Source organism: Xenopus laevis, chromosome 5S (genome assembly GCF_017654675.1).
Source record: "Xenopus laevis strain J_2021 chromosome 5S, Xenopus_laevis_v10.1, whole genome shotgun sequence".
Classification (NCBI taxonomy): Eukaryota; Metazoa; Chordata; class Amphibia; order Anura; family Pipidae; genus Xenopus; species Xenopus laevis.
In genome coordinates, this window is record NC_054380.1 from 116,646,779 (window position 1) to 116,662,909 (window position 16,131).

At 41.4% G+C, this 16,131-nt stretch overlaps 1 protein-coding gene across 9 annotated transcripts in view; it reads right to left on the reverse strand.

The window, feature by feature from the left end:
* Positions 1-550: 550 nt before the first annotated feature.
* trip12.S (thyroid hormone receptor interactor 12 S homeolog) overlaps positions 551-16,131 on the reverse strand; it is an 84,773-nt gene continuing 69,192 nt past the window's right edge. For 8 of the 9 annotated variants that reach the window (XM_018264319.2, XM_018264328.2, XM_018264326.2 and 5 more), the window contains 12 exons: positions 14,852-15,003; positions 13,739-13,881; positions 13,484-13,640; positions 10,696-10,794; positions 9,526-9,640; positions 5,802-5,956; positions 5,545-5,709; positions 4,576-4,740; positions 3,856-3,969; positions 3,074-3,168; positions 2,745-2,848; positions 551-1,847 (listed from right to left, as the gene is read on the reverse strand). In XM_018264319.2, the coding sequence (XP_018119808.1) occupies positions 1,651-1,847; positions 2,745-2,848; positions 3,074-3,168; positions 3,856-3,969; positions 4,576-4,740; positions 5,545-5,709; positions 5,802-5,956; positions 9,526-9,640; positions 10,696-10,794; positions 13,484-13,640; positions 13,739-13,881; positions 14,852-15,003 (1,661 nt within the window). In that variant the 3' untranslated portion in view covers positions 551-1,650. 9 annotated transcript variants of the gene reach the window in all.

A 16,131-nucleotide genomic window follows, 5' to 3' on the forward strand; every position in this document is an offset into this window, starting at 1 on the left:
TCCTCTTTTTGACCAGTATAAGTGCAGGATTGAGTTCAGATGTTCTTCAATAGGTGGGTAAATAGTAATTGAATTAATTCCTGTAAATGCCTAATAAGTGCGGAGAACATCCCATAACTGCAGAAACCATCAGTGCCGTATAACCAGTAGGGATGCACCAAATCCAGGATACGGTTCGGGATTCGGCCAGGATTCTGCCTTTTTTCAGCAGGATTCGGCCGAATCCTTCTGCCAGGCCGAACCCAAATTTGCATATGCAAATTAGGGGCAGGGAGGGAAATTGTGTGACTTTTTGTCAGAAAACAAGGAAGTAAAAAATGTTTTCCCCTTCCCACCCCTAATTTGCATATGCAAATTAGGTTTTGGTTCAGTATTCGGCTGAATCTTTCGCAAAGGATTCGTGGGTTCAGCCGAATCCAAAAAAGTGGATTTGGTGCATCCCTAATAACCAGGCAAGAGCTTCAGTGAAACAGCAATGTCTACAAGTGATGCACAAGAATTCAGAGCAAAAGCACAAGGATGAATTAAAGACACGGGAAGATGAAAAAGGTGAAAAGAAAATATTTTTTATGTTGCTGCAGAATTCTTTAAGTGGCACAAAAATAAGTTAAACATGAAGCAAAATTTTTTTCTGTTTTATTTATATTCAGGTAAAAACATGAACCTGATGAAGTAGATTATTGCGGATCTGAGAATTCAGCACATAGAACAGGACACGGTGAATGCTTTATCCGTGCCAGAACCTAAACGCTTTCATTTTCTTTCCAAAACTACAACCAGAATAATAATAATAAAAAAAAAAAACTCAAAACTCAAGAGAAAGAAAATGACTTTAAACAGAGAATTAAACTGCGTTTTTATAGAGATTTTTTTTAAAATGTACAATAATGTCAAATGCTATGGCTGTATAGTGAATACAGGCTAGCCAGGGTTTGTTTTACATTTTTGAAGGGAAAAAAAACACCACTCTGCTTTTTATATTGTGTGTAAACGATGAAGTAAAAAGGCTGGTACAAAGAAATGAGGGAAACATTTGAGAATGTGGCCAAATAACTGCCATTCTCCTGCCCCAAAGGCTTATAAATAAAGGGCTCGACATCAGTCTGAGCGACCCAGGAAACTAAATTGCACATTTCCAATATCAGAATGGGAAAAAGCTGTGAAGTGACTGCCCACAGAACTATGTCATATTGGAGTTTCTTTCCACTTCTGAATCTGGAAGGGAGCCATATGGATACACACAGACCGGCTATTTTTAACCGCACGGCAGTATCTAAGGTACCAGCTTCAAAACATTACCATTTTTTATGTTTTTTTGAGTAAGTTTTGTGATCCCTCCGCTTTTAAAGTCGCACGGCAAAAGCAATTTAAAACTTCACTCTTCAAATAAAGGATAATTTAAGCAAAAAAAAGGTTTTAAACAAACATGTCACAAATCTTTTGAGCCTGATCAATCTTAGATGTCCAGGGGCAGCTTAATGGATCTAGTGTGTCTCTGCATTTTGAGTGTGTCTGAAAACAATTGCAACTGTCTGAGCCGGGTTCTTTACAACAAGGCAAAATATGTGGCCTTGACTCTGTGATACATTTAGAAAAGAAATCATGATTTTACTAATCCATCAAGGGGGCTCCGTAAAAAGTCCTTCAGGATCAGGAAAGGTGGAATGACTGTTGTCCTTCGCGTGCAGCCATTAACAGTTTCTCACGCATAACGTCAATGCTAGAATAATCTGGCAATTTAAGGTAGTTCACACAAGTCATAACTGAAGGAAGGAAATCATCTGGGTTTTCTGTGGCTTCAAAAGTCTTCCGGACTATTGTCAAAGGAGGGTTCAGACTCCGAAAACCTATTAGTGGACCAAAAGCACAAGTTAAAAGGCAGTATTATAACATTGGATAAAGATATTTACAGAGTATGTGCTGAAAATACAAACTCAAACAGTATTTAAATGTAAGGGTAGTGGCAGACAGAGATTGGTCGCCCAGCAACAAATCTCTTCTCGTCTTTACAGAAAAAGGAATACTCTGGAGTTGATATTGATATGCTGTTTTGAAATCAGGAAACGTGTAAGTTGCCAATCCCACCAGAGAGTGGAGAAGCCACATGCTGATTTTTACTGATTGAAGAAAACACCATTGCACCTTATTTTCATTCATTTTACCTTTTGAAGCAAGCACTAAAACTATTTGGTTTGACTTGATTATAATTTTATTTTGGAGATAGCGCCTTGTAGAAATCACTAGAGCACTTTAAAACACACACGAAAAATCTGTGCATAGACTTTCTATGGTTCAAGACACACACAGATTAGTGTTGTAACACATTGGTGATTGCACTGAATATTAACAATATTGCACTAGGTTCTGTTATTTTTTTTCCATAGCCTGTGGCACTGATCTTTAATTGTATCTTGAGGGAGATTTGTCGCCCTGTGACAAATCTCTTCTTTTGGCGACTAATCTCCTGAAATGCCTTCCCGTCGGCAAGAATACTAATCACCGGCGGAATGGCATACATTTATGAAGTTGTCTCACGAGGAAACTTTGGCTGACTTCGAAAATCTGAAGTGATTTGTATGCCATCCCGCCGGCAATTTGTATTCTTGCCGGCGGGAAAGCATTTTGAGGAGATGAGTCACCCGAAGTAGAGAAGATTTCTTGAAGGGCGATTATTCTCCTGAATCTTCACGTGTGCCACAACCCTTAACTATAAAAAAAACAAAACAAAATGGGCACACACTTACCTCCAACTGGTAGTCTGGGGCTTCCAGTGACAAACTGGAGGAAAAGTCTCTGTTGTTCCTTATCAAAACTGCTAAGGATTTCAAAAAGGAATTTCACAGCCCGGCTGAAAAAGAGAAGGGTTAGAAATATGTTCAACGAGCAGATGTGAAACTAAGGCTTCTGAAAAAATAGTTAAAAGCTAAAGCAGCAATTTTCCCACTTGGATAAAGCACCACCTAACGGCATAGCCAAAACCTGTCTGTACAACACAGAGCCCAGCCAACTATTCACTCCATTTGTTTTTCAGTTTATTTCCTGCATTAGTATATCTGCTATTATCACCGCTGACCTGTCATGTGTGTATCCATGGTCTGGTCTACAGCACTCCATCAGTGTTTTCACATCCCAAGGGTCAGCTCTACTTCCACACAAAAGCTGATCCAGCTGCACAACAAAGAAAACAAAATATTTGAAGCCGCAAATAGACTGAAAAACTTTTTATGACCGAATAGTAGGACTAGTCATGTTCACATGTCAATGCCCAAATGACATTCAGCCCAGTCCCTTGATAACCTGGTAACTTTGGGGGAAGAGAATTATAAGAGAAAGACATAGGATAATGAATAAGTAGTTTCAAAACAAGCAAGGGGAACTACATTTTCAAATGTGTCTGCAAACTTAGTATGAAGTTGCTAAGTTGGCAGATAATATTGGAGAATGAGTGTGTACAGTTGGTATTGTTAAGCAGGAAGTGTAGTGGGTAACATGTCTATAAAGTTTGTATTTGAACAAATACCAGATTCTACACAAAAAGATTTAGCTGAATAAAAAAAGTTACCTTTCCAGCTGCAAATCACTTAGATTGAGCGCATTTTTTTTTTTTTTTTTTTTAACAAGTGCTACACCTTTTTCTGAGGCTATACCCTAAAACTGTGTTTATTGCACATTCCTTTATGAAAGTGTCACCAGCTTATGTAATAGTTTTCTACTGACCCTTGGCCCACCTTTCAACTTGAAGGTCCATCACTTTCACGGTTTCCAGCCCAGTTATATCTGAATTACTTTCGATGTGTACAGAAGCACAGATAAAAGTAAAATAAACAGGGAAAACATAAAATAGAAAATACCTACCTCCTCTGGATAGAAATACTGTAGGTGGTTAAGAGGGAAAACAGATTCAAAGCCATCTCTAAACGAGTCAAGTTGTCTGGACACGCCTTCATTTAGCGCCCAATAGATGACAAGCTGTAAAACAGACATTAATATCGATATAAATAATAGCAATTATTTTGGCATATGGGGATCTCAATGTGGGTGCAATGTTAAAGGAGAAGGAAAGCTACAGAGGCATTTTATTGCCAATAGATTAGCTGCAATAGTGCAAGCTAGAATGCTAAATTTATTCTGTAGAATGTTTTACCATACCTGAGTAAAAATTTCTAGAAGCTCTCTGTTTGTTTAAGATAGCAGCTGCCATATTAACTTGGTGTGACATCACTTCCTGCCTGAGTCTCTCCCTGCTAACTCATAGCTCTGGGCTCAGAGAAGGGGGAGGGGGAAGAGGAGCAAACTGAGCATGCTCACGCCCGGGGCAAGGTTAAGCTGAAGGCAGGAAGTCTGATACAGAAGCCCATGAGTACACAATAGAAGGAAAGAAATGCAGTTTTTCTCAGAGGACTCAGAGCAGCATTACTTTGAGGCTTTACTGGTGTATTTACTGTATATAGAACTTTCTGTCACCACTAAACCTGCATCTTCCTTATAAACTATAAGTCACCAACCAAAGCCTGCAACACTTTACCCATCCCTTAAAACCCTCCTCAGCAGCACACGCCTGTACACATTTCTTACCCGAACATAGTCCTCCAGATTGTGAATGGTAACGGGAACATCCTTTCCCCCTTTCTTAAGTTCAATGTTGGGAAACCCTGGTAAAGTAAAGTCCAGCCCCAGATCTTCCACAGAGCAGCCATTCATATTCAAGCTTTCAAGTGCAAACTGCAGACTCTCTTTGGTCTAGAAACAAAAAACAATTTACACAAAATAAAATTTACACTAAATACTGCCTGTTTCAGAAAATATTTAAAGGGATTCTGCCATGATTTTTATGATGTAGTTTTTATTTCTAAATTACACTGCAAATAATTCACTCTACAATATAAAATTTCATTCCTGAACCAGCAAGTGTATTTTTTTAGTTGTGATATTGGTGTGTAGGCAGCCATCTCAGGTCATTTTGCCTGGTCATGTGCTTTCAGAAAGAGCCAGCACTTTAGGATGGAACTGCTTTCTGGCAGGCTGTTGTTTCTCCTACTCAATGTAACTGAATGTGTCTCAGTGGGACCTGGATTTTACTATTGAGTGCTGTTCTTAGATCTAGCAGGCAGCTGTTATATTGTGTTAGGGAGCTGCTATCTGGTTACCATCCCATAGTTCTGTTAGGCTATTGGGGGGGTATCAATCCAACTTGCAGTACAGCAGTAAAGAGAGACTGAAGTTTATTAGAGCACAAGTCACATGACTGAGGGCAGCTGGGAAACAATTTGTCTAGCCCCATGTCCGATTTCAAAATTAAATATAATATAAAATCTGTTTGCTCTTTTGAGTGCAGAATTCTGCTACAGCAGCACTATTAACTGATGCTTTTGAAGAAAACATGTTTTCCCAAGACAGTATCCCTTTAAATGTGTGCCACGTATGCCCAGAAAAACTATGGACATTCTCACTCTCCGACTGGATTTTGCCGATTGGTTACAGATTTCAATGAAATATATTGTGTCTCATCCTTGTTTCCCCTCACATAATGATACCCCTCTTTACCTGTGCTTTATCCTGTTCCAGCCTTTTCTTTTGTCTTACAATGTCCTCCAAGTGATAAACTGACTTGGCCACCACCGGATCAATATTAACCAGGTCATGGGTGGCCAAGGAGGATTCCTGCCTTAACATCCACTTGTAAAATGGGAGACCAAGAGGAATGTCGACCTGCATAAAGAGAAATATATAAATCACACATCTACAGTTTTAAGAATACAGTCAATCTAAAGTAAATTGTTTTTGGATAAGGGGATTCTCACCAGTCTGAAGTCCATGATGGCTTTTGCCATAAGTTTGCCAAGGAACCTGAATTTCATCTTAACCTTGGCAATGTGTGCTGGCTTTGCCGTTCTTCCAAAAGGAAGAGCAAATAGTCCTTGCAGGTTATGAATGTACTTGGCCCCTTCTTGGCTTCCTGAAAAGAAAATAATGCAGAGGATTTGCCAGCAAATAAGGGAAACCCTTAAATGAACTATTCAGTGTAACAATTCAACTGGGTAAAGAGATTGGCTATGCAAATTTGGGGGTTTGGTCGTTAGCACACAGGCCAGATTCAGAAGCAAACAAATTCTACAGTTGTTTCCGAAGTAGTCATCCTTCTAGTCGCTAACAGAGTTCAACCCTGGATTAAAAAAAACCTGTACCCCCCGGCTAACTGCCCCCCCGGGGGAAATGCCCCATACTTTATACTTAACCCTCAGCGCTGATTCTTCCAGCGGAGTTCCATGTAGCCATCTTCCGGTCCTCGGTAAGCTCACTGGGAGATCAGCAATCTCCGTCAATTTCAGTCATGCGCAGTTGTTGAAAACCAGCAAATTGCTCCAACTGCGCATGCGCCGAAAATACCAATCTCCCAGTCAGTTTACAGATGAGCAGGAAGATGGATGCGTGGAACCCCGCTGGAAGAATCTGTGCCGAGGGGTAAGTAAAAAGTATGGGGCATTTCTCCGGGGGGCAGTTAGCCTGGGGGGGAGGAGGGTCTACCTGGGGTGGGGGGTATGGGCTTTTTTAATCCAGGGTTGAATTCTCCTTTAACGGTGAGTAACAAAATCCTGTTTTCTCCGTCATCTTATGGGGACTTAAAACAGACCCAAAGCAGCAGGGTGGGAGTGATTGATCGGTTATATTATTGTACAACTGCGCCCAAGGGAGGCCTCGGCTGATGCAAGAGTGCAGATCTGGTCCAGTGAGGTGGAGTTGCACCATCCAGGAGGTCCCCCACTGTCCTAGTGGAGTGGGCCCGGACTATGTCTGCCGGAGACTTTACCATGGCCATATAGGTTGTGTGGTTGTGTGATAGTTTGTCTAATCCACCTGGCAATGGTAGTCTTCGAGGCTGTCTGACCCTTAAGAGGTCCAGATGGTAAAGCGAAGAGGGACTGAGTTTGCAGAAGGGCTTCGAACTGTCCAGGTATCACCGGAGTGCTTTCTTTGGGTTCCAGACAAAAGGACAGTACCACAATATATTGATTATTATGGAAGAATGATCTACCTTTGATAGTAATGACAGAACCATCTGTAAAACTACTTTATCCTTATGTAAAACCAGGAAGGGAGGTTCTCAAGATAATGTACTCAGTTCGCATACTCTCCTGGTCGAGGAGATTGCCACAAGGAACACCACGTTTGAGTCTTATGGCTCACAAATCTAGAATGTTCATTGGTAGTTTGGACTCTTCAGGAGACCACAGACCTTGTGCCGAAAGGTTATTCCACGTTGCTCCCCAGCCCCATAGGCTGGCGTCTGTTGTGATTATATCCAGGATTGCCTGTAGACAGATTGTTTGGTTGTAGCCACCACTTGTCCGAGAGAGGATGAAGTCTAGAGATGTCGGTCCCCCTTTCCATGCCAATAGGGTATTCGTTTGGAGAGGACATAAGTGAATCTGTGCAAACAGTTCGTGTTTCATGGAAAATATTACTTAAATCTTGATTTATGAGAAAATGTATATTGCTATATTTAACAAACAACTATTTCTTGTTACCTTAATAATAATTAATATCTGAATGAAAAGCATGAGATAGAAGGGTGATTAAGACAAGCTGTTTGTTGACAGTGTCTTGAGATCTACTGATCACCACCTAAAGGTCTACTGGTAGATCCCGATCTAACTTTTGGGCACCTCTGAACTAAGGTCTCCCAACCAGCTCTTAAGCTCCTTTGTGTCGCCACGGACAGTGCAGAGGTGCGAGCCGTGATTTGAGTAGTGTCTAAGGTAGAATCACATAGATAAGCAGAGGCCTTCAGCAATTGGGTGTTCCGTCTTGGATATCTTTGATTATCGATTCCGACCAGGCTTGAATAACCCTGGATACCCATGCAGACGCCAGGCCGGACGAAGTGCTGAACCAGAGAATGAGTAGATTGCTCTTAGAAAGCCCTCCAGGTATCTTTCTGACGGATCTTTGAAGGCTGCTGCATCCATTACTGGTAGAGTGGTAGACTTGGAGAGTCTAGAAACCAGGGTGTCAGCCACCAGAGGATTTGACCACTTATCCACTAAATCCTTAGGGAAGGGGACTTGGAGAATTTCTTTGTAGCTTGGAATTTTCATTCTGATGCGTTCCACTCTTCCTGCATTAATTCGAGCAGTTGATCATGCAATGGAAAACAGGTTGTGGACTTGTGTTGTCTCTTGAACACTCCCAAACTCTCACCTGGGTTTGTTGTTTGCGAGATATTGAGTATACCAAGTACCCCTTTAATGATTCTGTCAATATGTTTTGCGTCTCTGTACCTAGTCTCCTCCTGATCGTCTTCCTCACGAAGGCAAATCAGATGGTGGGAGTTCACCTTCAGACTGGGAGGAACCCTGATCAGCGGATGATCTGTCAGATGGCGTATGAACAGCAGAATCAACCTTATTGACATCTGACCATTTTCGTTTGCCGCTTGACTTGCGGTCGAGCTTGCAACAATGCCAAGGACTGATACTACTGTATTACCCAGAGAGGAGCTTGGGGCTCCTCTACTTGTTTGGAACCCAGATCCTGGGAAGTGCCCTGCAACGGAACAGCAGCTCCCCCTGGTAGTTTTAACTGGCACTTAGTGCAGGCAAAATATGTCAGCTGTGCTGTGGTGGGTTCCTCTTCCCTGCTCAGGAGAATGGCCCCCCTGACCTACCTTCTGCCATCGGGACACACTGGGTGGTAAGTAGGTGTACAAGGCTAAACCAGTGCAGACCCAGAGTGAGCCCAGCTAAAGCTGGTAGCTATTGGTGCACTGCTCTGGACTTTGCTCCTGCTTAGCAGTGTGTCAGCCTGTGCTTCATACTGAAGTATCACCCAAAATGGCCGCCGGAACGAATGTGCTTTCCATCGACGCATTCTTACTTCCTGCCCGCACCAGCATGCAAATCTGCTACATACCCACTTCAGAATGGTACACCGGCCAGACCTTCTGCCCCAAGTGGTAAGCAGGGACATGTGGGTGTTCTAAACAGCCTTTCAGCTAGGAAAGGACCCTGGTGAATTTGTCCTTGTTGGGGGCTAACCGTGTAGAAGGCAGGTAGCCCTGCTCCTTGTATAGCCCCAGGTGTCAGCATTAGTAGAGATGTCTTACTGTAGAATAGCAGTTTTGGAACCAGTTTCCTATTGCCCGTCCTCCTGGAAGCAGGACACTTAAAAAACTGAATGGTGTTGTACGGTGTACAGGGTTAAGTCAAGCGTGGAACGCCCCTTAATTAATATTAAAGTGTCCTGCCTCCTGGAGGAATGAAGCTCAAGCCCATAGGTCCCTATGTCCCCCTAAGACGACAGAGAAATTCCAGTATCTCTGCTTTGGAGAAATTACTGAACTGTTGCTAATAGAGAGAGTTACAAACAGACCTAATGTTAATAACCAAAGACAGATATCCAATATGTATTTATTTCCAGACTTCATTTACCTTATGAAGTCAGTAGATATAGCTATCAAAAGGACTACAGCCTCTGTATCTGTACTTTATTGCAAGCATTTATCACTCAAATTTATAATCAGTTTACCTTTTGGATTAGAGAGTGTTGCTTCTTCCCCCCTCCAAAGGCTGAGGTCAGCTCTTTGTAATTCCTGAGATACAAGTGCATAAAACTCCAGAGTAGGTCCCAGTCCTGTCCCAACCTGGAGGTGACAAATGACAGTTGTTGTGCAACACAGTTTGAGTACTCATCACCGGACAATACAGATAGTAATTCATCCAGAATCAGATGCAAAAAAAACCCAACAAAACAAACAAAAGACTACGTGCTTCAAAGTGATACTATACTGTTTGTAACACTATTACCCATTTCCTGCACATAGCCACTCACTAGCTCTGAAATCCCCCTGCTTTCACTAAAATAATGGCAAAGTTCCTTACACTCTGGCTTTATCATGAATGCAGCTAATATGGCTCAGGTTTCTGATAATCAATTTGGCCCTGCTAGTAAAACTTCATAATTTACCTCAGCACATGCCACTTTTGGTGGGACTTTTAAAGATATTCTTTAATAAGTTTGAGCTCCACTGAGTCCAAATCAAACATGTCTGGTATTGTGTACCATAACAGTGATCCCCAACCAGTAGCTCGTGAGCAACATGTTGCTCCCCAAACTCTTGGATGTTGCTCCCAGTGGCCTCAAAGCAGGTGCTTATTTTTGAATTCCAGGCTTGGAGGCAAGTTTTGGTTGTATAAAAACCAGGTGCGCTGCCAAACAGAGTCTCCTGTAGGCTGCTAGCCCACATATGGGCTACCAATAGTCAATCACAGCCCTTATTTGGCTCCCTACAGGAACATTTTTCATGCTTGTGTTGCTCCCCAACTCTTTTTACATCCGAATGTTGCTCGCGGGTGAAAAAGGTTGGGGATCCCTGTATTAAGCTATGCTTCTAACTCAGAGCTTGCCACCTCCTATTACAGACCATGTGCTCAAGACCAAGGAGAAAGCTAGTAATAGTGTCAGTCAAATACATACATAAAATAGTTCCTTATCTTATGGAGATGGCCATGAAGGAAGGGGAGAAACAAACACAAAACATCACTAGTCCACACATAATTATGATATTAGGATGTAGTATCTCTGCTCGGCCCAAGCCAACTCCGTCTACTGCCAACAACTAGTTAGCTGTCCTTGACAACAGAAAAAAAAAAAGTACTGGCTAAGCAAAATTATCACACAAGACCAATGAGAACTTACTTCATTTTCATACTGAATCTCCAGCATGGCCCGTGAGCTCCCTAAGTCTTGCATCACAGACTCTGCCTGCTTCAGAAGGTCTTCTCTATTCACAGTGCGCTAGAAAAATATAAAAGATGTAAGCTTAAATTGTTGAAAATAAATAATAAAAGAAAAAAGATGTAAGCTGTATTAACTACTTATAATCACTACAATAACTACCAAACTCTGGCTGCTTAGTGACACAAGTTATGCGCGGGTCCATTTTTTGGGACCCGAACCCGATCCATTCTGCCAATCTTGTATAGATTAGTCTGCGTATGAATTTATCTGATGTATGTATGATTGGTGTGTGTTTAAAAAGGAAATAAAAGTTACCTTTAAAAAAAAAAAATGTAAAGTAGTGTCTTCAGAACAGGAAGGCCGTTTGCTATACCTAGTAGAAATGCCATCTTGGTAGAGAGGCTCAATAAATAACACAAATTATAGCTTTCTATGATTAAAGGGGCATCAAACCCCCTTGTTGAACATGAGCTTAATGAACAGGGCTTGCGATGAACATATTTTTTTTATATTGTTTTAATTCAAGCTGGAGAACTAAAACACCCTACTTCATGCAACTAAACTTCCACCTTCATCTGAAATATAATGCTCAGGCTGAGCCACATGTACTATAAAAAACACAGGGCTTTCTATGCAAACACTTTGTAGTCGTGGTAAGAAAGGCAGTGTTACACTGCAACAGCAGTGACAGTTTGGGACCCATGTAAAGCGTGGACACGGGGTGCTTATTTTTCACTCATTAAGAAGGAGTGTGTTGGGATCTTCTACAGAGATCTATATCAATCTGGAAGTTATGATAGGACCACACTGGAGGAATTTTTGGTGTTAATTCCCCTCCAAAATTGACTGGCGAACAGATCGAATCCCTAGAATCCCCTATTACGGCTGATGAGATTAAAGACGCAATAGCTAAACTTTCCTAATAATAAAACCCCCGGGCCCGGACGGAATACTACTAGAGTGGTACAAGCCAAATGCTATGTTGCTGGCCCCTATCCTGGCCCCACTTTGTAATGATTTTGCAGAGTCTGGTAATATCCCGCTCTCCTGCTCATTAGCAACGATAACTGTGATCTTAAAGCAGGGCAGACCCAGCCACTTGTGCGACTCATATCGTCCCATATCGTTACTGAACGCCGACATAAAGATATTTACCAAAGTCCTATCTACCAGGCTTAAAGGGGTAATAAAACATTTTATAAGCCCAGATCAGACGGGCTTCATGCCAGGAAGGGCTACAGATATCAATATTAGCCGTTTATATACAAATATCCAAGCCCATCATGATAACCAGGGCGGGAGGGTTGTGGTCTCATTGGATACAGTCAAGGCCTTTGACACAGTCCAGTAGTATTATCTGTGGGAGGTCCTTTGGTTTAGAAGACACTGGATAAAGGCTCTGTATAAATCCCCAATGGGACAGGTGAAAGTCAACAACTATCTTTCAGAACCGTTTGAGCTTCATAGAGGCATGAGGCAGGGCTGCCCTCTCTCCCCCCTTCTGTTTGTACTAGCGATAGAACCACTGGCCATTCAGATTCGCAGTGATCAACAAATAGTTGGTCTCAAATTAGGTCAGTTGGAAGAGAATGTATCCTTGTACGCCGACAATATGCTGGTGTACCGGGCAGACCCGGGGGCCTCGCTTACCTGGCTCTTGCAAGTGGTTAACCAATTCAGAGTTCACTCCGGTCTTAGGGTAAACTGGGTGAAATCTACAATATTACAGATAAATAAAATCTCTCCCCCGGCTCAAACCCCCTGCCAATTGAAATGGACTAGCTCCTTTAAATACCTATGTGTGATTATCCATAGGGACCCCAAAGAATACATATTGAACAATTTAGACCCTGGCTTACAAGTATACCGCAGAAAAACTACCGCTTGGACCAACCTTCCTCTTTCCCTAGTGGGAAGGGCGAACCTGGTCAAGATGATATTCCTGCCTAAGTTCTTATATAAGCTACATAATGCCCCAACATATATACCCCAAAGCTGGTTTAAACAACTGGACAAAATAACTGGTGCCTTTCTTTGGGCGAATCGGGCCCCCGTTTTAGCCTTGCGGCCCTCCAGTCCCCTATATCAAGGGGAGGTCTGGCGTTGCCAAACTTTTTACATTATTACCATGCCTCACAATTGGTTTATGCTCACTGGTGGCTGACGCTGGATATAAATAATCAAGCCCTTTTGGCGGAAGCGGCATGCGCCACCTCATTAGAGTCACTGGCAAATAATTTGTACAGAGCAGAACATTCCGATTTTCCCCACACCATGTCTATGACCCCATTGCTGAGAATTTTTAATCAATATTTAAGGCGCATGTACCCCAGACAAGACACCTGGTCGCCTGGTACCCCCTTATGGGAGAACCCCAAACTCCAGCATTTCAAAAGGTTTCCCGATTATGGGCTTTGGGCCTCTTTGGGAATCAAATACTTAGCTCATGGATATATGCTATTTTACAGAAATCCTCTGTCTCACATTTGGAGAGATTGCACCTAAAGTGGGAGGTTGAAATGTTCCCTGCATAGTAAATGCATGTATATTGCTTTGTTGTACGTGATTGTAACCCTTTGATTACTCTAGGTAGACAATTGTAAGGTAAGACATTATATTTTTTTCTGTACTTTTGTATGTCTTTTTTGAAAAAAATTAAAAAAAAAAAAAAGAAAGGCAATGTTCAAAGTTTGTTACACCCTTGGAAGGTTGTCTGCCAAACATTGCACATCTTGATTTCACTTACTTTTTTTCTATCCAGCCTTGGTGCTACTCTGCTGTCCTGAGAGTCTGACTGGTTGATCTCTGGGTTGGTGTCCAGCAGTCTCTGCATAGCCCGATCTCGGTCAAACGCCGTTACGTAAAACAACATTTGCCGAGTATCAAACGGAAAAAAGAATGGACTGCAAAGAGAAATGGATGCATTAACAATCTGGAAATAATTCAAGATTATTAAACTAATACAGTGAAGTTTGGCAGATACAGAGGGTTTCACTCTTACCAGCTTTTCCCAAGCTCTGTTAACCAGGTTGGGATGTTTCCAGTCATGATAACCAGAGGATCCTGTAGCTGCCTGTTCGCCTTTGCAGCTAGCTTGCTGTTAATAAACTCTGATGTAGGAATAATTTCTTTGCAGACAGCATTCTTGGAACAAAAGATAGGTAGAATTAGATGAATTTTAACACTTTCACCAACAAAATCCATAAAACCCATGAATGATTTCTACAAAAAAATTCGGGTATTTTGTAGCAACATTAAAATAATAGCTGAAGGGCCACAAACATCATGAATAGTCATGAAGTGTGGAATATGCTTTACTAAAATGAAGTAAGCTTTATCAGAAAGGTCTATATAAATACACCAGTAAACCCTCTAAGTTATGCTGCTCTGAGTCCTCTGTCAAAAGAAACACTGCATTTCTTTCCTTCTATTGTGTACACATGGGCTTCTGTATCAGACTTCCTGCCTTCAGCTTAACCTTGCCTCTGGCGTGAGCATGCTCAGTTTGCTCCTCTCTCCCTCCCTTTCCCCCCTCCCCTTCCTGCTGTAATCTGAGCCCAGAGCTATGAGTGAAAAGGTAGAGACTCAGGAAGGAAGTGATGTCAGACCAAGCTAATATGGCAACTGCTATTCTAAACAAATAGAGAGAGCTTCTAGGGCTGTTTACTCCGTTATTGTAAAGCATTCTGCAGAATAAATATAATGTTATAGCTTGCACTAGTGTGGCTAATCGGTTGGCAATAAACTTCTTTGTTAGCTTTCCTTCTCCTTTAAGTCCACTGTATAATGACCTTATCCACCAACCTCTACCTACTGTGGCCCAATGTCTACAATGTAGACTGTCTGCAATGCCCTTTTAAGGCATTATAATAAGTGATTGACAGGCAATTTTTTTAACTAGATATGGCAGTTATGCAGAGGATCCATGTTGTCCATTCAGCAAAAATTACACCCACTACTATAGAAGCAAATAAACAATGCATATATATTTCTTATGTCTACATCACTGGCAACCATTGCACAACTATAGTATAATCTAAAAAGCAAGTGCATAATTTCCTAAAGATAAAAAGAGTAATTCAGGTGTGTTCAGATGGGTGGAGAAATAACTTACACCGTACAAGTAATACCAGTATCGGCTGACGGCATGGAGAACCCGCAGAAGGATCACCACATCCAGAGATGGGTCATCAAAGGTAATATTTTCAGGTGGCCCAGAGAGGAGGTACGCTTCTAAAGGGTTAAAAATTCTGGGGCATACACCATCTAAAGACAAGAAAGAAAATGTAATTGACAGTAGATAGAAATTGCACATTTCTCACACTCCAAGCAACCACAAAACTCTGGTTTTATAATGAAAATTATAAAAAATAAAAGCTGAAATTAAAAAGTATCTTAATATGCATATTAAGTGCAATATTCATAATGAAAAGATAATGTGCTGCTTTTCAGTGAGAAAATTTTCTGTACAGAATTTGCTGTAGCTCTTTAAAAAGCGCAACGTGCTCAGCTCGAAAAGCATTGACAGGAATAATATAGCACAGCTCAGGGACCTGGAATAAATTAAATTATTGTTTTTTCCCTGTACATATTATATTTATACAATGCCTTCTGTAAACAATCTGTAATGTGTGCATTTTGTTAATAACGATACTCTCTACAGTACTTGCATTCTGAGTCTGCTTTCATCTTTAAACCTCATGCAAGCAATGGATTTCTGTAATATTAAACCAATATTCAAAATAGCTTGCAAAAAAGCACGCAAACCATTGCTTTATTCTGTTAAAGGGATACCGTCTTGGAAAAACATGTTTTTCCAAAACACATCAGTTAATAGTGCTGCTCCAGCAGAATTCTGCACTGAAATTCGTTTCTCATAGAGCAAACAGATTTTTTTATATACAATTTTGAAATCTGACATGGGGCTAGACATTTTGTCAGTTTCCCAGCTGCCCCAGTCATGTGACTTGTGCCCGCACTTTAGGATGGAATTACTTTCCGGCAGGCTATTTCTACTACATATTGTAACTGAATGTGTCTCAGTGGGACTTGGCTTTTACTATTAAGTGCTGTTCTTAGATCTTCCAGGGAGCCGTTATTTTGTGTTAGGAAGTTGCTATCTGGTTACCTTCCCATTATTCTGTTGTTAGACTGCTGGGGGAGGAGGTGATATCACTCCAACTTGCAGTACAGCAGTAAAGAGTGATTGAAGTTTATCAGAGCACAAGTCACATGACTGGAGGCAGCTGGGAAATTGACAATATGTCTAGCCCCATGTCAGATTTCAAAATTGAATATAACAAAATGTATTGGCTCTTTTTGGAAAATGGATTTCAGTGCAGAATTCTGCACACATTAACTGATGTGTTTTGAAAAAAACATGTTTTCCCATGA